The 27,912-nt window shown below is 36.9% G+C and overlaps 6 protein-coding genes across 7 annotated transcripts; 1 reads left to right on the top strand and 5 right to left on the bottom strand.

The window, feature by feature from the left end:
- Positions 1-51: 51 nt before the first annotated feature.
- LOC111215640 lies at positions 52-5,019 on the bottom strand. The gene is made up of 6 exons (XM_022719476.2): positions 4,558-5,019; positions 4,014-4,335; positions 3,836-3,932; positions 3,628-3,745; positions 838-3,145; positions 52-740 (listed from the first exon to the last, which is right to left on the bottom strand). Exons 2-6 carry the CDS (start codon positions 4,195-4,197, stop codon positions 283-285), a joined length of 3,165 nt encoding a protein of 1,054 aa, XP_022575197.1. The 5' UTR covers positions 4,198-4,335; positions 4,558-5,019; the 3' UTR covers positions 52-282.
- Positions 5,020-8,073: 3,054 nt separating this feature from the next.
- On the top strand, positions 8,074-12,955 carry LOC111199778 (calcium-transporting ATPase 1). Its single transcript, XM_022690173.2, has 7 exons — positions 8,074-8,580; positions 9,183-9,237; positions 9,450-11,401; positions 11,552-11,710; positions 11,872-12,043; positions 12,142-12,431; positions 12,517-12,955. Exons 1-7 carry the CDS (start codon positions 8,404-8,406, stop codon positions 12,763-12,765), a joined length of 3,054 nt encoding a protein of 1,017 aa, XP_022545894.1. The 5' UTR covers positions 8,074-8,403; the 3' UTR covers positions 12,766-12,955.
- On the bottom strand, positions 12,867-16,807 carry LOC106361711 (interferon-related developmental regulator 1-like). Its single transcript, XM_013801518.3, has 11 exons — positions 15,825-16,807; positions 15,438-15,603; positions 15,247-15,327; positions 15,074-15,156; positions 14,871-14,986; positions 14,675-14,785; positions 14,441-14,550; positions 14,051-14,354; positions 13,895-13,972; positions 13,675-13,806; positions 12,867-13,581 (listed from the first exon to the last, which is right to left on the bottom strand). Exons 1-11 carry the CDS (start codon positions 15,832-15,834, stop codon positions 13,474-13,476), a joined length of 1,299 nt encoding a protein of 432 aa, XP_013656972.1. The 5' UTR covers positions 15,835-16,807; the 3' UTR covers positions 12,867-13,473.
- A 258-nt stretch (positions 16,808-17,065) lies between these two features.
- Positions 17,066-17,482, bottom strand: LOC111215896. Its single transcript, XM_022720109.1, has one exon. It carries the CDS (start codon positions 17,480-17,482, stop codon positions 17,066-17,068), a length of 417 nt encoding a protein of 138 aa, XP_022575830.1.
- Positions 17,483-17,619: 137 nt separating this feature from the next.
- Positions 17,620-22,070, bottom strand: LOC111215638 (activating signal cointegrator 1 complex subunit 2-like). Of its 2 annotated transcripts, XM_022719473.2 has the most exons (9): positions 21,579-22,070; positions 21,341-21,500; positions 21,133-21,194; positions 20,596-20,690; positions 20,375-20,488; positions 20,208-20,273; positions 19,800-19,897; positions 19,113-19,525; positions 17,620-19,003 (listed from the first exon to the last, which is right to left on the bottom strand). In XM_022719473.2, exons 1-9 carry the CDS (start codon positions 21,946-21,948, stop codon positions 17,814-17,816), a joined length of 2,568 nt encoding a protein of 855 aa, XP_022575194.1. In that variant the 5' UTR covers positions 21,949-22,070; the 3' UTR covers positions 17,620-17,813. The 2 variants fall into 2 exon arrangements, with proteins under 2 accessions (XP_022575194.1, XP_022575195.1); XM_022719474.2 differs by lacking the exon at positions 21,579-22,070 and having other exon boundaries at positions 20,596-20,679.
- Positions 22,071-23,102: 1,032 nt separating this feature from the next.
- LOC106360060 (transcription factor RSL3) lies at positions 23,103-25,165 on the bottom strand. The gene is made up of 4 exons (XM_013799663.3): positions 24,127-25,165; positions 23,842-24,036; positions 23,605-23,736; positions 23,103-23,504 (listed from the first exon to the last, which is right to left on the bottom strand). Exons 1-4 carry the CDS (start codon positions 24,556-24,558, stop codon positions 23,409-23,411), a joined length of 855 nt encoding a protein of 284 aa, XP_013655117.2. The 5' UTR covers positions 24,559-25,165; the 3' UTR covers positions 23,103-23,408.
- Positions 25,166-27,912: the final 2,747 nt, after the last annotated feature.

Below are 27,912 nucleotides of genomic sequence, written 5' to 3' on the forward strand. Positions count from 1 at the left end.
ATTCAAATAAAATTATATAAACCAAATTGAATAGAAGGCCAAACAACTAAATTGAATAAAAAAAAGTAAAAGGGTTTATTAGTAATAATAATCAAATCATACCAAAGTAAATAAAAACTTTACAATTCATGCCACCATTAGTAATAGGCAACCGAAATCGTGTGCTTTCCTCTCACAAATTAGCTGCAACAAACGTAAATACCCGAACAACAACAACACAACCAACTACAAACATTATGAACAAGGCATTAAAAACTTTACTAGTAAAACAACAAAAAAAAATCACATAATAGAGCAATTGCATTTATTCTCCAGCTTAGGAGGAGGTTTCAAATTATCTGCTTTATTACTAGGAGGAACTCCAACGTTACTTATCATCCTTGCAGCTTCCCCTGCATTCTCATCATTCTCTATATGTACCTCTATGTTCTCCTCTGTTTCCGTTTGCTTCCTACTCGCTTTGGCCCCTTTGGAACTCTGTTTCTTCGTCTTTGTTCCACCACCGCTTGTGTAACTACTCCTGTTAGCATCCGACTTTCCAAGAACTGTCACTGTTGGACGCAATACTTCTTCTTCAGTTGCCGCCACGTCCCTTGCTTTGTCCATTGCTATTGATGCAGCTTGGTAAACTAGGTCGTGAACGATGGAGCTGCAGAACAGTATTGCATCAGTGGCTTCTTCGAGCGTGAGGCTCTTCGGCTCTTTTTGGCCTGGACACTCCACAAGTACTGTTGACTCATCTGCAGAGAGCAAGCAACCATGTCTAAAACTCCACAAGGTTGTAAGAAAAAATACACGTAACAAAACAGTAATAAAAGCACGGTGAGATGGCAATACCTGAAATTTCGTTTACAGGAGGAGCCAAGGAGATGTGGTGATCCACAGAAGCATGTGCCATACTCTTCTCTGAGCAGTCATCATCCACTGCATTTACGTTGCATTCTGACTCTGGAATTTTGCAACTCTCCGGCTCTATTTCTGAGGATGTCGTGGTGGATGAACCGTGGTGAGGAGTTTCATTCACATCCTTTTCTTGTAGCTTAGAGTGATCATAGAGAGAGCAGTCATCAGTGACAGTTGATGCTCCTACTTCAGATGTGTTCCTTACATGTGCCGGTGATTCGCTTATCTCCACTTTGCTCATCACAGTATTGTCTACCTCATCTCTATTTTCAGAAAATCCATTCTCAATTATAACTGGATCATGCTCTGCTAGGACACCAACTACATTGGTGGAAAGACCAATTGATCCATTCATCACATTGGTTTCGTTACATTTTGGATCTTGGAGTTCAGGATGAGATTCTTGATGAGTTTCATCGTGAGTACATGTCATTTGGGCAGCACACACTTCAAAACTGTCTGCTGGCACGCCAGATGTGGATGACATGCTGCTCAGGAATTTGGAGTTGGTATCATACCTATGAGTCTCCATATCAAGTGTACTCCCGCTCTGATGTCGCACATGACTTCCTTTTCTTATAGAGGAACCATAATCCCAAGAAGAAGATGCAGAAGTAGTTTCTGTGGAGCTTCTAAGACTCATACTCTTATCCCTCAAATAAGAAAATCCATCATATGATCTGGTAAACCCACTAGAGTTACTAGCTTGAGTGATTGGTGACTTCATACTCACTGATCTCTTTATAAGCAAAGGAGCTCCCCTCCTACCTTCTAAAGAACCAATCTTCACATCATGATGCTTCTCAGAAAGCTCACTTTGAATATTCTCTGTACTCAATAGACCACAGCCAGTGGAAGACTCTATTTCATCATCTTGCTCTCCTAAAGCCCTGAAAATAGAGCTCTCTTGCAAATGATTTTCTTCTTGCTGATAGGAATCATCACACTGCTCAATCTCAACCATAGCAACAGGCAGCGATTCTAGCACACTTATTGCAGGAGTTTTCTCAACAATAGACTCCTTTTCATCAAATTTCTCCTGAGACTTTGAATTTTCATCAAGAGCTCTTGTTGTTCCATGGGAATCTGTTTCCACGAAACTGTGTTCTTCCCTGCAATCTGCACAAATATTTATCTCGCTTCTAGTTGTTTCAGTGGCACGGTAATGGGAACCACATCTACCACAAACCTCCATAGTTTCAAGATCGGCCCCTTCCAAAAAGTCATTGCCTATATGGTTGACCTCCTCATTCACACTAGACTCGCATTCAACAGCATAACCTTGATCCATATCACTCTGAGAACTCTCATGACTCTCATGTCTACTACCTTCATTCAATACATCCATAATTTCTCCATGTTTATCCGGATAAGCTTCAGATTGGGCAACAGAATCGCTCCCTTTAGTATCTGGCATGAACCCTATAACTTGGCTAGAGCTTGAATTGCTCCCCACTGTCGCAGATGAATGTCTTAACATTAGGTGATGGTAAGAAGACGAGCTACTTTTCCCAGAATAGATGCCAGTGCTAGGAAGGCTAGAAGCAAGAGGCCTAAACATGCTATGATGGCTTTTAGGATGATCCATCTGACGAAGAGCAGACTCAAACGGCCTTCTCGGTGCTGAACCAGGTGACTGTAACTTCGAAGATCTCGAACTTCTACTATTCGGAGAGAGGCTAGCTCTCTTTGAAACCGCACGTTCTGAGCTACCTACAGGAATAGACTGTATAGGGTGAAGAAGATCCTCATGACTGTGAGATGAACTAACACTTCTTGACGCACTCGGAGAAACAGACTGTCTGCTGCGTGTTGACGCTGGTGAGGAGCCTCTAACATAGGATGCAGGTCGATCACCCAAAGAAGTTCGGAGATTTGGTGGCGCATCCAATGAGAAACCAGGAATGTTTGACTGCCAGACTTTTATTTTGGGTGAAGCTGAGTTGCCTCGACTTGATCTGACAGGAGAAGTGCCCCTGCCAGCTGGCGGTGCCGCCGTGGTGGTTGAGCCAGTGCTCATCCTTCGTGAAGTTGGGGTTGAAGATCTTGATGATACAGGTTTCCCTGGAGAAGGAGAGATTCTTCTAACTGGGGTAACTGATCGTTGACCAGACGCTGGACTAGGATGGCGTGATGATGATGGCCTTCCCCTTATCTGCTGTTGCATTGTGTCAGCTCGAGGTGATGTGCTTAACCGGTTTGGGCTTGGACTTCCCTTACTACTACGGCGTCTCTTCTCCATCTACACATATATATACATATAAATGCATATTCAGCAAAGTGAAACCATGGTTAACATTTAATACAGTAATGTTTGGCTAGGACTAACGACAGATTATTTGGGGGTAACTAGTTGCTTTATAGAGGACTAACAACTAGACGGAATATTAGGACTCTAGAACTATTTTTTTTTTTTTTTATTTTACATATATCTAACAAATTTTAGTATCTGGATTTAATTATAAATTTTTTTTAGCGAATTATCAAATTGGATATACAAAACAAAAGAAATTTAGATTTGTACTAACATTATTAGTTTATTTAACAAATTTAGACTAATTTAGATCGACTTAAACTGATTTAGAACGGTGTAAAAACCGATTAAAATGGTTTAAACTGATTTGAATCATATAAATCCGATTTTAAGAAACCATTTGGGCTAAAACCAATTTGCCGCCTAGACGCCACCTAGAACAATTTTAAAACCTTGGTATAGATGAATACCGTTGAAGATCTAGATAAAGAAGTCTGACTCTGCGGTCTCCCTCGTGTTCCAACACTAGTTGCTTGCGGTTCATCATCCAATGAAGGAAAAAGTGGTGTGTCTGGAGGCGTCAACAACCTTTTCAATTGATTATACAGTAACCTTTGTTAAGACAAAGAGTTTGAAAAATAAAATAAAAAGATGCAAAAGTTAGATATGAAAAGCTACCAATCATAGTCGTTCTTATCTTCTTCTGCACTAAGCAATCTGCTACTCTCTCCTTGAATAGGAATGGTGAACTCCGAAAAATGCTTCAATTTTGTAGCTGAAGAAGAAGAAGATAAACGTTCCAAAATTAGAAGGAAACAATTAAAGGATCTTGGTGAGACAGAAAACATAAACTTACAAAATGCATCTTCAAGATCATCAGAAGACTGAAGCAAGAAATCATCTCTTTCTTTCTCTTGCAACTCACTAAACAAGGCAAGATCTTCTTCGTCATTGTCTCTGAAGAGTGTTCCATATTCAATGCTGTGCCCTCGTCTATGTTCCTTGCCAGGAGAGCATCTCAATGCCGGGGAAGGAGGCATATCTACTGCCCTAACTACTCAACACTGCACGCTGACCCGGTAGACCTCAATTCACTTTGGGCCTTAGGAGCAGCCAGCTGTCTCTTGTGATCACATATGAATCTCTCAAAGCTCACAAAGGTCTTAAAACTGAACCACCTGAAAAGAATCAATAGTCATTGGTTGCTGTAAATGAGAACAGAAAAGTCAAATCTTAAGACAAAGCTCAGCAGCATGACCTAAAGACTCAGACTTTTTTTTTAAATTACAATTGTGAACTAAACAGAGTAAGATTGTTCTAGAATAGAAACCCAATAAACTTGCTCTAACTGCAGTTGGAGCTCGCCAGATTCTACAATTTGCAGAAAGCTTGAAACTTACTGAAGATTAAGCAGAACCCTCCTCAAGGAAAAGAAAGATCTCAGCTTTAAGGATCAAACCCAGGTCCTCAAAAGTCTGAAGCTAGTTCCGTTACAGATCAAAAGAGCAGAGACCCAAGTGAGATCAATTTAACTCTCTCTCCTTGAAAATGCTAACTTTCTATGAGCATTTAGTTTGCTTCCTGTTGAAGAAGAAGAAGAAGAAGAAGAAGCAAATCTTCGATTCCTTGCTCTCTCTTTTGATTCTGCAAACTGTCAGATTTGCTGCTTTGCAACCGCAACTCAAAGCTGTCTTCTTTTCTCTTCTCTCTCTCTGTGAATCTTCAGAGTTGTCTTTTCTCAAAGCTTTTTGGTAGTTTTGTGAGTTAATGTGATTGTAATTAATTTCAAAGGGAACGGTGACCGAAGAAAGCTCTGAATAAAGGCAGAGAGACTTGGGGATGCAGACGAAAGAGCTCATTCTGATAACTCTCCCTTTTTTCTTTTTTTTATACGACATTTACTCTAAAACCCCCTAAACTTGGTAAGTTTCCTAAATCGTACAAAATGTCCAAAAAGAACCCCCAATTATTTTAATTATCATATTTAATTTCATGATTATTCTCTGATCAACTCTAATAATTCAACATTAAATTTTTTTATTAGCGAATGCTTGTTAGTATCTTAATTGACAAAATTCATGATTTATGCATTATTTAACTTACCTATGTTGTTATATTATTACAAAAACCCTTAATATAATATAACAAGATCACCGTTGATGTAATCATATGAAGTTGGTGTCTAATGAAGTCATTAGGTACTTCTATGCTCCCAATTCGGAGCAATTTTTTTTTTTTAAATGGGTTTGTTTCGTATCAAACAAGTGGGGTTGTTGTACATTTTTTTAAGTTTGGGGGTTTTCTATAAACATTGCAAGAATGTAGTATCATTTTCATGGAACTTTTATCAGGTGGCTTAAATATCGTTCCAGCTATTTTTTTATGTTCCACGTAAATGATAAAAGAACTGGCTTCAGTTAATACGGTCAAGATTCACTAATAGGTGATTATGGATTTTTCTAGTTTATTATTGGTCTACTTATGGCGGCATTTATAACTGATTGTGAAATTCAAATAATGGTTATGTTTTTAATCTGTGTCATTACGACTTAAACAGTTAAATTAGTTTTTAAACCATAATATATTTAAAATATTACTCTCTCCTTTCATCTTATAGAAAAAAAAACTGTTTCACAAAAATAAAGTTTTTATGTTTTCTACAGAAAAATTACAAATTTTAATAAAATTAATTGAATTTATTGAAAGACTATTGGTTAAAAAAATATTGGAATTTGATCACTTTAAAAAATAATGCATGATTAATGTATTTTTTTAATATGTGTAAAAACACCAAAACATCAATCTTTAAGAAATAGAGGGAGTATAGTACTAATATATTTTGAGTTATTAGTGTGGAATGCCAGATTTGGAAGATTTCTAAAAATATGAACATTTTCTCTCTGTTTTAGTGATTAGCTATAATGATTTATAATTTGACTAGCAAATTCTTTTATGTGTTAAAAAAAGACTAGCAAATTCTTTGCATATATGATACCAGAAAACTACCTATTAAGTAGTAAAGAAAATATAAAAGTGACGATTTTCATATTAGCAATATTAGAATATTTAATTTGATATGGTAATCTTCAACATATTTTTATAGAAATTTATATCAGTATATTTTTTTGTCACTTTGTATCATTGTTATTATCTTAATTTAATTATAGATTTCTTAGATAATTGTGTATACTTTGAAAAAATTATATACTTGTAGATCTAAAACTAATATTACATATGATAACTAATGTTTACTAATAATTTGATAGTTCGTATAATGTATATTGTGAAATATGATTTAATTACTTTACTTATATCACATGTGTGAATTTGACTTGTAGGGGAACGTATTTTGTCATAATTAACTCCATATGTATGAAAATGTGAAGTTTTATGTGATGTATTAATGTTCCGAATATAACTAACTGTGAGATTTAGACAAAACTGAAACTCGTGAAACTACATGTGACATACATAAAAGTTCAGTTTAGTTTTTTAGTCTGTTGGTTATGGTCTGTCTAGCTTACCCTGGACTTAAATTATCAGAACAAGAGTTGAAGACGATAAAACAAAACGTTTGATGCGTAAAAGATGCTTTTAATGTTTCTTCGTAATATAAAAGTCGACACGATGGCAATAGCCAATAGGTATTGACCGTATGAGAAGCCACTTGATGATTAAGCTTAGGTGTAAAACATATTTAATACACATTAAACAAGTAATTAAAATAAGGTGCCAAATGATTGTCTCTGGGAATCAGAATGGTGTTAGTTGACAAATGTATGTTACAATCATGTGTCTACCTTCTTTGTTGAGATGTCAACCTACTAATGACATGTCAAAACTTGGCTTATCACATAACAAAAATGCCGTTCGAGCCTCTCATTAGTCATTACACCTTATAAACGAGAGTTGTTAAAATTATACATTAAGAAAGGTAAAATAAATGCATCGAGTTTTATGCAAGTTAAATTTATGTTAAAGTTCTCGGGTTTTGAACTTAAAATCAATTGGCGATAAATAAACCGACTCAAATTAAATTTTATATACTATATATGTTCCATTAAAATTTCTGATGTAAAAGCTTATATTATTACACATTTTTTAGAGATTAAGGTCGATGACCCACTAATCTCTACATGATCTCAACAGATTTAATTATAAAGCTATCATTGTCAAACTTAGATGCAAATGAAAAGCTCTGTTACTAACATCATTTAATATGAGATTATGAACATCAGTTCAGTTGTTGCAAGAGCTGATTACTACTCTACACATTTGGTCATGCTAAATGGATCAAGTGTCCACGTTCAGTCTAATTACTATTTGCATATTATGTTTCAGGGTCGGATTCAAGGATAAGGTTGTAGGATAATGAATCTAGATGCAAGTATGCAACACCCTTTTGAACTTTGGAACTGGACGCATTCAAACCAGCAAAGCGCTGATCCACCTCTTGTATTTGTTCCATGTATGAAGACTGTGAAGGTAGTCTTCAACTTAATATATTATCATCAAATCATGTTTTTCATTCCATTACCTGCAATAATGAGCGCGCTGCAATTGTGTATAAGGCTTTTGGCATGTGGTTGGCTACAACAATGATGTTTCGTGGACATTAGGAAGTCTTAATAAGCTAGTTGGGCTAATAAGGCCGTTATACTTAAAACGTTGGGCCTATAAAGCCCATTATGCTATCATCCAAGAATTTGAATCTACAAAATTGAACGTGTTCGAATGATTTGTATATCTATTATCTACAGTGTAAAATGAAAGAAAAAAGGTCAAGTCAGGTAGATAGAGAAGTAGACTTTCTTGACCCATCCAAGTCATCACCGAGTAAACAAAGTTTCCATTAAAGTTCAAAAAGAAAGACCTACCATCTCTACCTCTCCATACGAGGAAACTTCGACGAAGCTCACACATTCACACTTTATATGCGAGACGACGACGACGCGTTAATCATATCGACATTTCTCTTCACTGATAAGATAAAGAAAATAACTAAAAGTTAAAAAGAGCTACAATTGAAATGAACGAAGAATCTTCATTGCTTCTTCCTTTTTTAATAATCTTTTTTCAGTCTATATATAATAGAGTTTCTCAATGACTTTGTTTATATATTATATAATATCTTTCTGCGTCTTCGATCTACGAGATCCCCTTGATTCTCTCTAATCTGTCTCTCCTGTGTCTGTGTGAAGTAAAGGAGTGAGTGGAGATTTTAGCTCTTCTAAGGCAAAAAAAAAATGGAGAACTACTTGAACGAGAACTTCGGCGATGTGAAGCCTAAGAACTCGTCCGACGAGGCGTTGCAGCGTTGGAGGAAGCTCTGCTGGATCGTGAAGAATCCTAAGAGGCGGTTCAGATTCACTGCTAATCTGACGAAACGTTCCGAGGCTGAGGCGATTCGTCGTTCTAATCAGGTACTACTTATGAAACTGAAACGATCTCTCTCTTGCTTACCGTTGGAGATCTAGTGATGATCTCTTGCGTTGAACGCAACTACCGAGTTTTTTTGAGTTTGTTGACTCACTGAGTGAGTCACTGTTCGTTCTTGGATGAGATCTAACTAAGTGAGCTTGTTTTAGTATTACTCGTAAGTTTATTATATTTCTATTGTTGGATTTGAAACTACTACTTGGACCTCACTGAAATGGCCAATACCTTAAAACTTGTGTGTGAGTGTGAGTTGTCGCTATGCATGACATTAGATTTTTTTGGGACTATCACTTATATATATATATATTTCTATGATGGATTTGAAGATACGAGTTCCTGATTCTTGTTTCCTTTGGATGGGATCTCACTGGAATGGCCAACACATTTTTCTCACTTTGTTGGATCGTTATCACTCTGTTTTTGTTTCTAATTTTAAGAGAAAGAGCTCAGGCTACTCGTGGTGTTTGCTAGTTAAGAATGTTTTGAATGAGGTGTTAAGTAAAGAGATATACAGGCTTTATACTCTGTTCGTTTGTGCTTTCTTTTCATATCATTTTCATTTTTTTCTATTTTATGAATTGTGCAGGAAAAATTTCGAGTGGCGGTGTTAGTTTCACAAGCTGCACTTCAGTTCATTAATGGTGAGAATAGAAATAGACTAGAAAAAAGATTGTTTGGTGTTTTATTTTAGAATAAACTTAGATACAATGCAGCGGTAAATGTAAACACTATTTTTTTGCTTGAATAAATTTAACATTCTTTCGAAAAAAAGAGAACAGAAATAGACTAAGTCCTTAGTGTTGTTCAGTATGTATTTTGTTTTCCTTAACGAGAATGTGTTGCGTGCTTGCAGGTTTAAAGTTGTCTAGTGAGTACGCAGTACCTGAAGAAGTAAGAAAAGCTGGATTTGAGATTTGTCCTGATGAGTTAGGATCGATTGTAGAAGGGCATGATGTGAAAAAGTTGAAAATTCATGGTGGAACTGAGGGCCTGACAGAGAAACTCTGTACGTCGATAACTAGTGGCATTGGTACATCTGAAGACCAGTTGAGTATAAGAAAAGAGATTTACGGAATCAACCAATTCACAGAAAGCCCCTCTCGTGGCTTTTGGTTATTTGTTTGGGAAGCCCTTCAGGATACCACCCTCATGATTCTAGCTGCATGTGCTTTTGTATCGCTTATTGTTGGGATACTGATGGAAGGGTGGCCGATTGGTGCCCATGATGGCCTTGGTATAGTGGCGAGTATTCTTCTTGTTGTGTTTGTCACCGCCACGAGTGATTATAGGCAATCCTTGCAGTTCAAGGACCTGGATGCTGAGAAGAAAAAGATTGTGGTTCAGGTTACTAGAGATAAAATGAGGCAAAAGATCTCGATATTTGATCTACTGCCTGGCGATATTGTTCACCTTGGCATTGGGGATCAAGTTCCAGCTGATGGGCTTTTTCTCTCAGGGTTTTCTGTTCTGATAGATGAATCGAGCTTGACTGGTGAAAGTGAACCCATTTGTGTCAATGTGGAGCACCCCTTTCTTCTTTCAGGTACCAAGGTTCAGGATGGATCTTGCAAAATGTTGGTGACTACAGTTGGAATGAGGACTCAATGGGGTAAACTGATGGCTACACTAAGTGAAGGCGGCGATGATGAGACACCTTTGCAAGTAAAGCTCAATGGTGTGGCAACCATCATTGGTAAAATAGGTTTGTTTTTCGCTGTCATTACTTTTGCTGTTTTGGTGCAAGGATTGGCTACTCGGAAGCTTCAAGACGGTTCTCACTGGGCCTGGACTGGTGAAGAGTTGATGTCGGTCCTGGAATATTTTGCTGTTGCTGTAACAATTGTTGTGGTCGCGGTCCCAGAGGGTCTTCCGTTGGCTGTCACATTAAGTCTTGCTTTTGCCATGAAGAAGATGATGAACGACAAAGCGCTTGTGCGGAATCTAGCTGCTTGTGAGACAATGGGATCTGCAACAACTATTTGTAGTGACAAGACTGGAACTCTGACAACAAACCACATGACAGTTGTAAAAGCCTGCATCTGTGGAAAAGCCAGAGATGTTAATTGTTCCGATGCTGCTAGGTATTTAGCCTCTAGTATCCCTGAGTCTGCTGTTAAAATTCTACTGCAATCTATATTTACCAACACCGGTGGTGAGATTGTTGTGGGGAAAGGAAACAAAACCGAGATACTGGGATCGCCCACAGAAACTGCTCTGTTAGAATTTGGGTTGGCACTCGGAGGGGACTTTCAAAAAGAAAGACAAGCCTCAAATGTTGTGAAAGTTGAGCCCTTTAACTCTACAAAGAAAAGAATGGGAGTTGTCATTGAGCTGTCTGGAGAACATTTCCGGGCGCATTGTAAGGGTGCTTCTGAGATAGTTTTAGCTGCCTGTGATAAGTACATCAACAAAGATGGTGATGTTGTTCCACTTGATGAAGCATCTACTAATCACCTAAATAACATTATCGAAGAATTTGCTAGTGAAGCCCTTCGAACTCTTTGCCTTGCTTATCTGGAAATCGGTGATGAATTCTCATTAGAAGATCCCATTCCAAGTGGAGGATACACTTGCATAGGTATTGTGGGCATCAAAGACCCTGTCCGCCCTGGTGTCAAGGAGTCTGTTGCGATTTGTAGAGCTGCTGGAATCACAGTCAGAATGGTGACTGGAGATAACATTACTACTGCAAAGGCTATAGCCAGGGAGTGCGGGATATTGACTGATGATGGCATAGCTATCGAAGGCCCCGAGTTCCGGGAGAAAAGTGAAGAGGAATTACTCAAGCTAATCCCAAATTTGCAGGTGATTGTCTGCAACAAACACTAGTTGCTACTATTAAGTTATACAGTTTGTGTTGGTAGTGCAGAACCAACTGATCCGCAAACAGGAAACGAACTCCAAATTGCATACTCTTCTACACGGGATTTTCAAGCTTTAATTTCCTTCTTGTAGGTCATGGCTCGATCGTCACCCATGGATAAGCATACTTTGGTGAGAAACCTCCGTACAATGTTTCAGGAAGTCGTTGCAGTGACAGGTGATGGAACAAATGATGCTCCTGCCCTTCATGAAGCTGATATTGGACTTGCAATGGGAATTTCTGGAACCGAGGTGTGTTCTCAGTCTTCCTTGTCCCTGTTTCATTATCTTGGTGCACCACTGCACATTAAAAATTCTAGTCTAGATTCTCATGGAAGAACATTGTTTACGTAGTTCCTGTCCATTCAAAGAGGAATGGAGTTCTCATACTTTTTATTGTCCAATTTTCTTAGGTGGCAAAAGAGAGTGCAGATGTGATTATCCTTGATGATAACTTCTCGACGATTGTCACTGTTGCCAAATGGGGCCGTTCTGTGTACATAAACATTCAGAAATTTGTTCAGTTCCAGCTGACAGTAAACGTTGTGGCTCTTATTGTCAACTTCTTATCAGCCTGCCTTACTGGTTAGTTCCAAACCACATTTCTTTCTCCATTGTTCAAGAGCCCAGTCATCTCCTCATGGATTGGTAACTAACTTCTCGATTGATACTGTATGTCACAGGAAACGCGCCTCTGACAGCTGTCCAGCTACTATGGGTGAACATGATAATGGACACACTTGGAGCACTCGCGCTAGCAACTGAACCACCACAGGACGACCTGATGAAGAGAACACCAGTGGGAAGGAAAGGAAACTTCATAAGTAATGTAATGTGGAGGAACATCCTTGGTCAGTCACTATACCAGCTTGTCATCATATGGTGTCTCCAAACAAAGGGAAAGACAATGTTCGGTATCGACTCCGACTTAACACTCAATACCCTTATCTTCAACACCTTCGTCTTCTGCCAGGTAAACTTCCCTCAAAATCTCTGAATCATAAAAAGAAACAACCAGAACGTAACCACGTTCTCACAAGTATAATCATTTTCCTCAGGTGTTCAATGAGATAAGCTCGAGGGAAATGGAAAAGATTGATGTGTTCACGGGGATACTAAAGAACTACGTGTTCGTAGGGGTTCTAACGTGTACGGTGGTGTTCCAAGTTATCATAATTGAGCTTCTTGGTACGTTTGCAGATACAACACCACTAAATTGGAACCAATGGTTCGTAAGCATCGTGCTAGGGTTCCTTGGCATGCCTGTTGCTGCTGCCTTGAAGATGATTCCTGTTGGCGCACACTAAAGTCGTGCATTATATATGTGATTCCTTATTAGCTGCAAACAGTACCAATTTTTTTCTATTGGCCATGGAAGTTTGAAATCCCAAATGGCTTGCTATTTTTGTTGTGTTTTTATTGTGAGCAAAACGTTGTTAGTTGATTTGGAGGAGCATTTGCTTCGTAAATATTTAATGATATGGAACTTTGTTGCTCTTTTATCTTTTTCATTGTTATGTTAGATACTTTTAAACTGTGATACAGGCCTGAGTAGAAAATTTAGTCAAATCTTATATAATGAAGAAATTATAATATTTTAACTCAATTCTCTGTGTTTTATAATCTTCAAAATTTAAAATTTTGGTTTAAGTTTTAGAATTTTATAATAATTTGGTTTCAATTCTAAAATCGTTGCAATATATATAGCTTAAATTTTGTTGCTTACATTTTAATCGAATATAAGTCTAAGAACTTTTAGTTATGATGTATAAATAAAAGATCTAATCACACTGAATTTTAGAACATCATTTAGAATTAGTAAGTGTTTAGTATTAGACTATAGCTAAACTTATAAATTAAATTAAAATCTATCATTGAATAACACCTTTTTAATTTTTTTAACAATAGTGGATTTTTAAATAGAGCTTCAAATTGAATAACAACCAAAAAATTGTCATTTATAAATAAATAATAAGAGATCCAACAACAATGGATTTTAAAAACATGATTTAGAATCAACTACTAATTGAATAAAACTTCCTTGTTAGAGATATCATCCTCTCCTTTTTCATGAGTTTCGTCCTAGCTTTGCTGACAGCTGAGTTTGGCGACTGAAACAACCTCTGCCACAAATAACGAAGATGGGAAACATTAAACACCACTCATGGTTAATAATCAAAGGAACAAAGAGCAATATGAAGCGTCACAAAACAAACCTTTTCTTCATTAGTCATAGTAGAATGTCCACCAATCTTCTTTGGTGTGAAACTAAACACATCGTGTAGGAACTCATTCTCCTGCATATGCTTGATAAAGCCACCCCCAAGGAAATGCTTCAAAAAATTCAACTGTTGAAAGAAAAACAAACATGTATGCGTTAAGAACCACTCACAAGAAACAAACAACATAACAAGTCCTATAAAGATTGAGAGGAACCTGTATCATCTGGCACCATGTTGACGTCTCTATAGAGCTCCCTCCAATCTTTATAGAGGTTTCAGGTGCCACTCCATCCTAATCAAAAGTAAAAACAAAATCATATATAACAATCCAAACCACAATATATATATCATATAAAAGGTAAAAATATACCTCAAGAAATTCAACCAGATCTTTGAACAAACTTCGTTGTGTGTTGAGATCTTTCTTAGCACAACCTTTACCACCTGCCTCTACAGCGAGGTCTCTAACTTGATCAGTGACTTTAGATATCAATCTATGCATGTTTATCAATGCCTCTCTTTCTTCTTTCACTGATCCATTATCAGACCCTTTAACTTCCGCATCAAACTTCTCTAGAATTCCCAACTCAAACATAAGAGCAAGAGCTTCACCAGCAGCTATACGTACTGATCGGTCATCCTTTTCCAAAAGTGTGGAGAGATAAGTCACGGTCCTGTAATGATATCAACATCTAATCAGCTTATAGATCCATTAATAAGTGACAGACACTTGGTTAAAATAAATAGAAGTTCCACTTACCCTTGCAAAATTTTGGGACCTAGAGTCCATCTATCAACTGTTGTGAGCAGACACGTCCAGGAAGAGACAACAGTTGTTATTACAGCAGGTGAAGGTTTGGTTGCAACAACCTACACAAAACATCAACTTACATGTGAGCTTTCTAAGTACTTAAAGATTAAACAACTCACTCTCTTAATAAACCAACTTGGGAATTAAAATTCCATATAATGAGAAAAAGAGTAAGATGCATACATTAGAAACCAGTTTAGGGTCAATCATTTGCCATATTATTTGCATAGATCTCTCGGTTTGCTCTGCATTGGCTCCACCAACAAAGGTTATGACTGCTAAACACTCAAGAATCTGCAATGAAGTGGCAGGATATCAGCAAGCATATATAAACTTTTAGCAGAATAAATAGCTAACAGATTATGAAATTTATCTATACCGAAGTTATTTTCAAGGCTTCACGACTAGATTTAAGGGCTTGAGAAAGAGGAGTGACGGATTCTTCCAGAATCTCTTGTGCTTGATCCCCAAGTCCAGCAGTCAAAGCTAGCAACCCTGAAAACGCCACATTAACTGTTAGTATATAGCTCAATTAAAAAAAAAAAAGATGACGCATAAGTTGCTGGTTCCTCGGTGACTAACCAATAACATGTGATGCTAGTAAGGACTCTTTAGTGGACCCTTTCTTGATGCAGTGTAAACACCGATCCAACAAGGTGGCAAAGCTACAACGTTGAAGAAGAAACATTAGATAACAATCAGGTGTCACCAATACATAAGTTATATGAAGAAGGAATAGAGTATGAGATAGTTACTTCTTTTCCACAAACTCATGCTGCAAGTCACTTTTGAATGCGTCAACAATGGAAGCCAAAGCTTGCTCTCTCGTAGAACTCCTTCACATCCAGAAAAAGAATCCAAATATCATTAGTTTCACATCAAAATCACAAAAAAAAACTCAACTCACAAAAACCAAAAGTGGTGGAGAGAAAAAAATCCTAGCTACCTTTTCTCATAGAGAGCATCAAGGGACTGATCCAACATAACATCTTTCTGAACATGAACTTCATCCATGCGTGGTATCTCAGACCGCATGGTGTAGAAGGAGCTTAAACTACACGTATCATCATCACTATCAAACAAATCCATCGGGGCGTTCTTAGGCTGAGCTTCTGCAATATTAAGTGAATCTTAGTTTCTTGTATCAAACGATATATAACTTGCCAGCCACGCAAAGAAACCAAACTAGTAATAGAACTCATCAATTTCTAAAGCACTAAGTAAAACAAATCCAGAGATTGAGAAAGTACGTAAACTTAACCTAAAACAAAGAGATTCAGGTGAGAGACATAACTAAACTCAAATAATAAAGAATCAAAAACATGAAGCTTACTCTTAGACATGGTTTCTTATAATCAAAATCCTACTAACGGAGTGGAAGAAGTTACAGAGCTTCAGAGTTTTTATCTTCTCAAGTTGTTAATGATTATCGAAAAGCAAGTGTCTCTCCTCACAAGTTTTGTTTTCTTATATAACAAAACAAATCTAGGAGAAAGAGGAAAACAAATTAAACATGGAAAAGGAAAACAACTTAAACAAGGGAAAGGAAACACTTAAACAGATAAAAAAAGGAAATAACAAAATAACATGCGAAGTTGTAATAAATTAGTATATATCAACAATCACAAATTATGAATTATTATAAAGTAGTATAAATTCTATCACAACTATGAACTAGTATAAATTAGTAATGGGTTTAGAAACAATAAAAATAGAGATAATATAGTCAAGCTCTTAATGCATTGTCTATTTATCCAAAAAGACTAATAAAATGCAATGGACGGATTAGTAAATAGGGTTGGTCTTCATAAGAGGTTTTGATATGAGAAAAGAGAGTCCAACTCTGGACCACTAGTATCTTTTATCTATTGAGTTAGCGTCAAGCTTAGAGCATTTTTAGGAGGTTCTCTATAAATATTTTAAGAAAATCCTTTAAAAAAAAAGTATTTTAAGCAAATGTTGAAATTTGAAATACATAATAATGTATTTATCTTGTTGGGTATCTCAAAAGTGGAGAACTCCAACCCAAAATCTTTTCAAATATTCTTTACAATCTTCAGGTTATCTCCTAAAGGAAACTTTCCTTTTTGGATGAAACTTTTTCTTTGTTAGAAAATATAGAAGCAAGTGGAGTACATAGAGGCGATTCTGAAGAGAAATCATTAAATAGCCTAACGGTTATTGAAAGCCAAAGTAGAGTTGTAGGCAGTGGCGGAACCAAGGTGTTGGCATGTAGGTCAATTGACCTAGGTGGATTTTTATTAAAGAAAAATTTACGGGTAGAATTCTGTAAAAAAACTGGTAAATCTTGTAAATTTTAGCTAAATGACCCATGTAATATATGCTAATTTTGATATTGAACGTGTTTTAAAAGACATCCGATGAGATCAAATCAGAGGGAGAAGATCGAGGCGGGTGAAGTTAATTTATTCCTTGTCGATCATGTATTATAGATCAATGTGATTGTTAGACGTCAAAAAGTTAAAAAATAAAAAAATATTACTCTGCTTTATTACAATCATTCAAAGTGTATGTTACAATCATTCAAAGCGTATGTAACTTCATGTTCATGACCTAGAACATAACTGTATATGGTAATGAGAAAATTCCGACTCGAGACAAAAACTGAGCCCTAGGAAAAGTGAAAAGAGCTGTTGATGTTATCTGAAACTTCATGTTCATGTCTTCAACATCATCCTTGATAGCTGACTTCTTTTGCTGATTAACGGTACCAAATAGCCACTCATCATCGTACGACGTATCATCGTACCGAGTAGTAACAGCTTCCCTTGTCCTCTTCTGGCTGTTGTGATCAGACAAATACTCATCTTCTTCTTCTTCTGTCAAACAACTCTTGTCAACTTCTTCTTTTTCTGACTCAATATCCGACACGTGTTTTCTTGCGCAATACTCATCTTCATCAACCGATAATTTCTTCTTCTTATTCTCTTCCTGTTGTACCTTTCTTGAAGCCACCAACTGTCTTTCCATCTTCGAGTTCTTACCTAATTGAATCGAGAGGTTTCAGATCACACCCTAAGGTACTCTATACGTGGTTTCCAAGCCAAATCGAAGCGAGAATGAAAAGATCCTCAAAAAAGGAAAATATCGACGATAAGTAACGCAAAGAGAGTAAGAGTGAGGTCTCTATTTAAAGGCAACTGAGATATCTGCCGACTTACGTTTGGAGAAAAATCAGAAAATGAGAATTGGGCTATTAATGGGCCTACTTATAAAAATATGGTTCAATTGTAAGACCCATTCTTTAGTGATCCACAAGTATATTATATCCCGTATCTCCAAAAACATCATCTCCTGCGCTCTAGAAACCAGAAACACTAGCAATGTGCTTCTTCATAGCTCTGTCTTTATGATTATGATTATTCCTCCCTCCACCTCCTCCTCTTCTTCCCCTCCCTCGACCCCTTCCTCCTCCATTCTCCGCCTCTGTAGTAGCCTCGGAGTTGTTACTGTTGTCATTACTCTTCTCTTGCGTTTGCTCTCTCGCCATTCCTCTTCCTCTACCCCTTCCTCTCCCGAATCTCACATTCTCTCTTCCATCGCTTGCGTTCACGTTAGCATTAGACTGACCCTTGTCATCTCTCTGTGCCTGATACTCTGTCAGCTTCCTAACCGCTCCGAGAGGAATGTTACCTCCACGTCCCAAGCCAAGTATCATATCTTCCTGAGCTTCATTTACCAGCGAAGCTTCGTTTGCATTTGCCACCGCAACAGAGCCTGCCACTTTGTAACTGTAGTTCTTACCATCCTTGACATAGAACTGAGGATTCTTTCTGCTTCCCCATTTCGAAGCAGCAGAAGGTTCAGAATCTGCTTGGCCAGCTCTGTTACCACCAAATGACTCACTTTCTCCAGTAGCTGATTCCCCAACACTGAAACCCAGATCATCAAAAGAATCATCGTATTCATCGTCGTACTCGTATTGTGCAAGTAAAGCTGCGTTCCTCTCTCTGTCGGATTCTTTTCTTGCATCTAGAATTTTGTAGCTTGGAGTATCATCCTTTGGCTTTCTGACAAATCTGCCAACCGCTGTGGACGAGGCTGATGAAGCTGGAACTGAAGGACGAGTCATAGGTTGCTCCGTGTAGATACCAGAGCTACTACTGTCAGATTCAATAAGCTTTCCTTTCCCTTTGTCTTTGCTTCCTAGAGCTGGAGCCGGTTTAGGCTGTGGCATGATCTCCGATGAAGTATCCAATCGCTGCAAATCTTCATGGAGTGTTCCTTCAAGTATCCTCTGTATAACTTCTTCTGGATTCTGGTTATAGGCTTCAAGACACGCAGCTAAGAAACCGTTCCCATACTCAGGGAATATGTCTTTTATTTGACTGATCTTGGATTGCATAACCACAGCATTTTCATCCATAAGCTCGCTGGTGTTTCTACCATCAGTTAGAAGAAGCGGCGACTCCTTTACAGAGACTGTACCTCCAGAATGCAGCATGATCATCGACAGATATTGAAGCTGCTCATCTTCCATTGATATCCATCCTGCGTAGAAACCAACACAAAACTGCTTTAGACCATACTGTTTATAACTCATAGCATTTAAGAACGCAGAACTCATATGATTACTACAAATAGTTGTGCAAGAAGATACCTGCTTTCTGTAAACTCCTGAGCCTCTCAATTATTCTGTAACTCTTCTCGATCTTATGGAGTAATCGGTTCTTGCTTTCCAGTGACTGATCGGAAAGTCCACTGATCTCCCTGAATGTTTGGATCAGTATATCTGCCCTTACCATAGGGTCCTCTACTCTTGACGGGAACATCTTCGTGACAGCTGGAATTGAGGATTCGTGATCGGACAAATCCTTGCTGAGATAGCAGGTATCTAAGATTTTCCAACATAAACTTCCTATCCTTGTTGACAACATGCTTAAACTCGTTGATATGTCTGAAAGAGAATCATGGTCTCCATCCTTGAACAAGACCTGGCAGCCACGATGAAGTGATGGAAGCAATGAATCATGCAACCGAACAAGGCAGCTGAGAAGTTCATCGCTCCCATAACTGCACAGACGGATATCGGTTTTGATTAGAACAGATCCAAAATAAGCCAAAAATAGATCACTAATATCAAAAAAAGGTTCCACTAGTAATACTGTTGTTCATCAACCATAAGAAACTCTATAGTGAAATTCAATAAATATCCAGTAACTACGTCAACAAATCATCACAGATGCAAGACTCGGGGATCCTGTTCTGAATATAATTATGAATGTTTCTCCGGCCTACATAATCTCACAAGAGAAACTGAAAGATTTAGATAGAAGAAAATGCACACCTCGTCTCAACAGGGCATGCCAAGATTAAAGCTGCTGGTGAATAAGCAGACGTGAGAGCATCCAAAGACACAACTCCATCATTTATGAAGTCCATAACCTAATCAGATAGAAAAGCCATTACCACAGATGCATCACATGCCCACACACTATTAACATGCAAAATTAGCGTCTGTATCCTAAATGCCGATGTCGATAGTTTCAGATTTTAATTTCCTTTGTCAAGCAAAGAAACAATGTATCTATTATTTCCTAAACTCTGCTACTGATAGTTCTAGATAAGACAAGAAAAACACTGCATCACCAGGAATTTGAATGCTACTAGTCTGACGTACCAACATAGTTAAATGCTAACTCAGAACCATGTAAAAGCAGTTACATAAATAGCAAAATAAAAGAGGGATATTCACCTCCAAAAGGTCAGAATGGAGTTGTTTGCTCCCATGGTCTTCATTATTTGCACTCGTAAACAAGGTCTGCGGATAAAAATCAGACCAAAAATGTTAAATACAACACTTGATGTAATCTTACACTTAGTATAAATGTGTATAATACACCTTTAACAAACATAACATACCTCCAACGATGAGGTGCAACGCCGATGCATTGTGTTCAGGATGCCCAAGAAATGAGACAACATTGTCTTCAAATTATCAGGAACTCCGACTTGTGATTTCACAGCATTCTCAATCTGAGAAACAGAGAATAAGATTAGCAGAAGAATAAAGATTATCTAGCCCAGAGATAAGATATTCTCTCAGATTTGGGACCAAGTTAACTTTTACTAGAATGACTTACTAAAGATTTTGTGAGCTCTGCATTCTCATGTCCATAAATAGCGCATATATCTAACAACTTTGGCAAGTCCAGTAACTTCTTTTCCTGCAAGAGAACTACAAACAAAACTAGTGAACAGTTGTAAGTAACCTAGAAAACAATCTCAAGTAAATCCAACAAGACAAGTCATACACAACAAAAAGTATGAAAAAAAATATTTACTTGATGAAAGGGAACTCAAATCATACTAGAAATTCTTGATCAATGAGAAGACTAATCCCACAACTTATTCTAGTCTGTTACTGAGTTACCTATATGCCGAGCTGGTCTAAGAAACAATCTTTTACAGACTGTTCTAATTAACATAAAACCAAATATGTATGCTTAGCACAAACGCCAATAAGTATAGGCAAAAACTTGTATGCTTATCCAAAGTCTAAATAGAAAGTGGAAAGGAAAAAAAAGCGTGAGACAGGTCAAACATTAATTCTATGTTCTTTCTTTGCAAGAAAGTAATGAATAACATATTTGCCTAAAAAAAGAGCAATAAAAGGCCACCTTCATGATCTTTCTGACTAAGGCTATCAGCAGCTCGAGCACCAGGATCCCTATGGGAAGATCTGCCACAACCAATAAACAAACCCATCAACTCACAATACCCAAAAAGAATAAAAATTTAACAACTCGTCATTGTATACAGAATCATTCGAACAAGACTATCAATAAAGAAAGTCACTTTAAGATAACGAAACATGCAGCGACTCACATTCTATACAGAACCATGAAAACACGGCGGCACAGCTCAATCTCTCCAACAATCACGCCGGCAACAACACCCTTGACACCATGAAAAGGGAAATCATACCACCTACCTCTAAACTGCAAGAAGCTATCCAGAAAATCGTGCAAAGACGCATCACTAGCCACTGCAAAAATCAAAGAGAAGTTATAAATCAGATCCAAATCAAATTACAAGAGACGTTGCTTTTAAACTTGTTATGAACCTTCTCTCCAAAACAGTCTAGGACTAAGCTTGAGCAGCCTCGCAAGCTCTCTATTGAGTAGATCCACGACTCCCTGAGACTCCACCGGATCCAAACCTCCGTCCTCGGGGCCCAAACCCGCAGCTACGGCTTCGTCCTGAGGCAAGTAATTAACGAAAGTGCCACCGCCTTGAGCCGGAGTTTTGGATGATACCAGCTGTCCCTGATCCCCGATCCTAACCCTACTACTGCCACCAGGAGCGGGGGCTCTGGAAGAGGAATCCGATTGCCTGAGCGACGAGGAGAGGGAAACTTTGGGGACGAACTTTTGCTGGCCCTTGGGGATGTATCTGGCGTTCTCGTCTTGCTGGTTTGAGCGACGGTGAGACATGTTTGTTAGATGATCGGCGATGGAAGAGAAGAGAAGAGTCAGAGGAGGAGGCGGGAGCTAGGGAACAGAGGCGTAGCCGCAGCAGATAATACGATCTCGATTCAATCGATTGGGATTCCCTTAACAGCGTTTACGTTTGCGTTTGCTTAAACCTGCGTTTTGATCATGAATGATCTCAACTTTTAAAACCCTCCTTGGCGAAAAGAGGCTCTCCGTCGCCTCCGATACGATTTGGTTTGACTAAACCGGGACTGCTTTAAAAAGAAATTATCAAACCGAACCGAAAATAGAACAGTCTATAAACCGTTTAAATGTGTTCCTGAACAGAATGTCTTTTTTCGACCAAAAAAAAAAGAAAAGAACAGAATGTCTTTTTTTTTTCTTCTTGCCTGCTGACTTTGATTCCTTGGGTACTTACATCTTATTTGTAAGCTTCTTGCAGTTTAGAGGTAGATGGTATGATTTCCCTTTTCATGGCGTCAAGGGTGTTGTAGCCGGCGTGATTGTTGGAGAGATTGAGCAGTCAAGGGTATTTGCTTTCTCACAAACAAGTGCACCTGTAATAACATCTTTTACAATTTCCGATATGGGATATTATTTCTAATATGCCAATTTGAGCTGATAAATTTTTAATCTCTTTTTTAGAATATTTAGCTTTGGCTAATGATTGATGAATCATCTCCTTCCCTTCGCCGAGTCTTTTCGGGGCTCGTCGAAACCATATCAGAACAACTTGGCGGGCATTCTTTCCAGCCCGGGGGATGAGTTTTGTTTGAACATAGGCTCAAACATGATTTGAAGGTCCTAGCTAATTTTGAGCCGGATTGATTCTAGTTTAGGTTTGATTGTATATATGGATTGTAGATGAGTTTCTTATTTAAAATTAATTGGTAATAAATATATTAGCTTATCTCTCTTATATATTGTTTAAGATATTTTTCAGTTTTTGCTGTGAGAAATTGTTCTTCTCCACATCTAAAACAGATGGGAATTGTTTTGTTCATCAATTTGATTTTGGTATTAAAAAACTTTGGCATGGCGTCTTTCGTTAGGCATACTTAGTCATTAATTATTTTGGCTAAACTTCAATTATATATCTTCAAATAAGTCGGCCGAATGGATTCAACTATATATCTATATATATAACAGTTAGTTCAATTATATATTTTGTTTTCAAAATTGTGCGAGAAAAGACTGTTATTTTATTAGTCCCAGTTGACTTTTTCATATTTTAATAACATGATTACATTAATAAAAAGTACCAAGTTCTTAGAACCATAATGAAGTAAAAGACAAGAAGAAGTTTACAGAATAACAAAAGTTATTAGAATGAACAACGAGAGAAAGTGGTACGTCCAAAAGTAGACCTCTCTCTGATAGGGCCCAATTAAAAAGATTCATATGTTCTAAGTCGGTTTCTTTACAATTAGATTGTGTATAACTTGTGTATTACAAGTCCTTCACATAAGCCGAGACAAAAGGTTGTGATGGAATCCCATGTCAAGTCCATTGTAAGCCAATGGTGCGTACATCCATAGTTCATCCGAGCTCAACAACTACATTTTTATAACATATATGCATTTTGGTTAGTTACAACATATATAGATGTTATGTAAAGATTCTAACAAAAATAAAACCCTAAAATGTTTTACATACCTTGATTTGAAGCTGCAAGAACTTCACGTAATGGACAGCTTCTTCAAGCATCGTGCTTATATCAACTTTTGTCCCGTTCGGTACAAGGTTTTGTAGTGTCTTGAGCCTTTCGTTAATCTTCTCTCTTCGTTTCTGAAAAAATAAATCGATACCATACTTAATTAGAAGTCCATTGAAACCGTACATATAATGGGGTGAAATCCAATAAATCTAGAAATTTTCACACGTTTTTCTTACCCGAGCATAAAGGCTTTGAGGATCAGTAGCTGTCCCTTTCGTGGCTCTTGTCTTCCCTTTAACACTTGTGACCGAAGCCTTTTCATCGTCTGAACTGTTGCTTTGGCTCTGACCATCTCTCCAGTTAGTGTTGCTTTCGTCGGCTGTATTGCTTTCCTGGCTTACCCTCTGCTTTTTCTTGGCTTTGACAAGCTCCTATATCACGTTAATGATGTTGTACTTACTTTATTGCAAAGCAATCATGAATAAAAAGAACATTATATACATTATTGATCGTGCACTTACTTGTCTTGTGACGTCACAGTTAGAGTTATTGTTGTGTGGATTCTCTACGTTAAGTAGTTTCCTCTTAAGCGTTGCCGTTTCTTGGAAGTGATTTTGATCCCAAGAATCAAGCATGGTCGGAAGATTCCCTCCCGGCATCACGCCAAATGGGAACACATCAGGAATCAAGAAAGCATGTTGGTCAGAAGACAAGACGTTGTTCTGATGATGGTGATGAAGATGGCCATTGTAAAGGCTAGAGAGGCTAAGCATCTCATCTTGCGGTTTCTCCTCCTTGGATGATGAACACTGATCAAAGTTGAACATCCCCAGGAGAGACTCCAATTCACCATCAACAAAAACGTCCATCTCTCTAACCTTCAACACTTTCTTGTCTTTCTCCCTTCTTATTCTTCTTGTTAGTTTTTTTCTTTTGTTATAATAGTTCTTCATCTTGGGCCACTATATATATAGGTAGGAGATGCACTTGATGATTAATTGAGGAAGATTTGGTGATGATAAGAGAAATCAAGAGATTCTTAAACTAATTACAATCATTTGTGTCGAGAACAAGTCGTAATTAAATAAAATAATATGAAGCCATGCATGATGATGAACACGATCAGTCAACTTGTGGGGTCGACAATGAGAGCTGAGACCAGCTTTGTTCCTTCACGACATATTAATATATTATTTTGATATAACCATATTCAAATATATGAATAAGATCGTTAGAGATTAGTATAATAATGAGAGACAGTTAACATTGGCCACATAAGAGAAGCGGTGAATAATAAATATATAGTCACGCCAATGCACGATTAATGGAATCATTATCGCAACTTGAACAACACTAAAGAAGAAGAAAATAAAAGAAACTTATTAATCCATGCCGTATTAAACTTTAAATTACGAATTGTCCGATAGGTCTCTTTTAGCTAATTTCTTTTTCAGGAGAAAATGCAGCGTGATATATCCGGCGTCTATAACTTATTTCGTTGAAGCTGTGAGCCTTTATCTTTTGTTTTTCGTTTGTCAAGGATTTATATATAAATGAATAAAAGTTATTTGTATGAATAATTCAAATTTATACTGTTTCTGCCTAGAAATATTTATAAACTACATTCTTGAATAACTTCGTAAGTTCGTATGGATAATGTTGTGTATTGATAAATTAAGAAATGTTTTCACTCCACGTTTATTTACAATCATATAACGTACCACTATGCTTGTACCTGTAACTAGTTTTCTTTTCCTTGTCTAAAATTTATTTTAAAATCCATGATTTTATTGTGTTTTCCGTAATTTATAGTGTATTGTGAAGGGCAAATCTCCAAAATAGCACATTTCTAAGTTTATATCACAAAAATAGCACTCAAAAACTAAAATGACCAAAATAGCATTTTATCTTTTGAAAAATTTAAATTTTTTTAATTTTCAAAATTTGAAATCTTATCCCCAAAACCCCACTTCTCAACTCTAAACCCTAAAACCTAAATTCTAAACCCTAAACCCTAAATTCTAAACCATAAACCCCACCCATTGAGTGCTATTTTTGTGACTTTTGGCCTTAAGTGCTAGTTTGTGAACAAAAACTTAATTTAGTGCTATTTTGATCTTTTTCTCTATCGTAAATGGTATACTACTTTCGAAGAATGTTTCATCGTAGTCAACTTTACCTTTTTAATTTAGACCAAAAAAACTTTACCTTTTTAAGATACAATCAATTGCATACATGAAAAATTAGCTGCATGCGGATAAACATCATGTCAAAGCAAATTGGTATAAATTCATCAAGTTACTTTCCTATATATATTAGACTACACATAATCTCTTAAAGTCCTATATTTTTTATATATACATATATGTGGCATATTTTGTTGCAAGTGCCATTATGAGTAAGTTCAGACTTCAGAGTACAGAACTAGAACTCAAAGTATAATTGTAATGGGTATGATTCATCAAATGATTGAATGTCCATGCGTTAGAAATCTACCTCTGTCAACGCAAAAATTGCATGTTACCATTCATGTTTGTATGTTTTCGGTTTTGTGCTGGATTAAACGATTAGGAAACAAAACCATACAAAAGAAAATGTGAAAATAAGTTGTATTTGATTTATACATTAGGTACCGTCCACTAAGAACTTAACATTTTTTAGATGCAAAGTAAGAAGAAAATTCAACAATTTATATTAAATGTTTATATAAATCCCTTGTTATTAATGATATATATAGTATACATTAGTTAACCTTGTTATGGGCATGCCAAAAGAATAAGCTAATTTGTACGTATTATAGTTGACTCTTAAATAATTTTAAAAGGTTATCTGACCTTTTTGTCTTTTAAATAAGGCTGGGAGGCAAATTGTCTAGAGTTATAAAAAGTCAAGTTAGGTATGTACATAGGATAAATGATAAATAAACATATTTAACAATATTAGGACGGCACGAAATAGAGTTGGAGATTCCGACAAGATGAGATTCAAACTCGTTCTTTTGTCTTAAGATCATCACCACATAAAATCTTCATAACTTTAAAATAAATTTATTGAAATCACAGCTTGAAGATATGTTAAGTTGTCTCTAAGTTTCAAAAGTAGAGACGGGTTAATGTACAATGCACCTTACGGATTTGCCTACCTGTTTATTGCCTTCTTAAACTGATTATTACTCCTCTAACTTTCGAAGTCAGTGAATATACACACGGGTTCAGGGAATGTATCGTTTGCATTATACCCCTTTTGATACCTTTAAAGGTATAATATCACATCAAATGATATTATTCTCCGGCTTATTGTTTTTTAGCATGCATGTTATATAAAAAAGGAAAGTAATTTGTTGTGGCATGATCACTGCTTGTTTTCTTGTCTCTCTTAACTTCAGAATGTCTTTATATTCATATTCCATCAAACTGATGTACACAAAGTATGTTTGGTAGATTAATTGAACTTCGAATACGACGAATAGTACAACCTAAAATTTTAAATTTGGTGGAAAACGTACACTAGTACACATGTCTACATGAATAGAATGAAACAATTAATTATACTATTCTTCTAAGGCCTTTTCGTTATACATTAAAGTAAGGTTATAAGGAATTCATTGTGATGACTTATAAGAGTACACTTTTCCAAATTAAAATGAAAGTCGGTATAGTTTTAGCAGCGTTTACTTGTCTTTAATGTATTAATAATCATAAAGTTAATTATCCGGCATCCACTGAAGTGTTGACTTCTCTAATGATGTACATAATTGAAGTTAGCTTCTCAAACACTACAAGAAAACGTAGCAGTAACAACGGTATTTTACGAGGAAATTATTTCCTCGTAAATTTACATAAGCTTTACAACGCAATTACGACGCGACATGACTTCGTCGTAAACTCGATGGTAATTTACGACGAAATGTATTCGTCGTAAAGTTAATGTAAGTTTACGACGAAAGTACGTGGAATGCAAAATAGTTGTAAACGTTACATCGACATTACAACGAATCATGTTACCGTTACATAAAGGTGAAAACGTGTATTGAAAGTGCTTTAACTTACCTAAGTTCGTTGTAAACGCGTTGTAAATTTTCCATGTAAAATCCATGTAAAACTTACCATATTTCTCTATATATATGTCATTTCCCACAACTCTCTTCCTCACAACACACAACTCTCTTCCTCACAACACACAACTCTCTTCTTCTCGAACCACCAATTACTATTTCGAAGATAACGATAACGAACATGAGTCATTCGTCTGTCTGCCAATTCAGTAGAGCGATAAGGAGAAAATGGAGGGAAGTGAAGTTGGTTTAT

Source organism: Brassica napus, chromosome A8, assembly GCF_020379485.1.
Source record: "Brassica napus cultivar Da-Ae chromosome A8, Da-Ae, whole genome shotgun sequence".
NCBI classification, from domain to species: Eukaryota; Viridiplantae; Streptophyta; class Magnoliopsida; order Brassicales; family Brassicaceae; genus Brassica; species Brassica napus.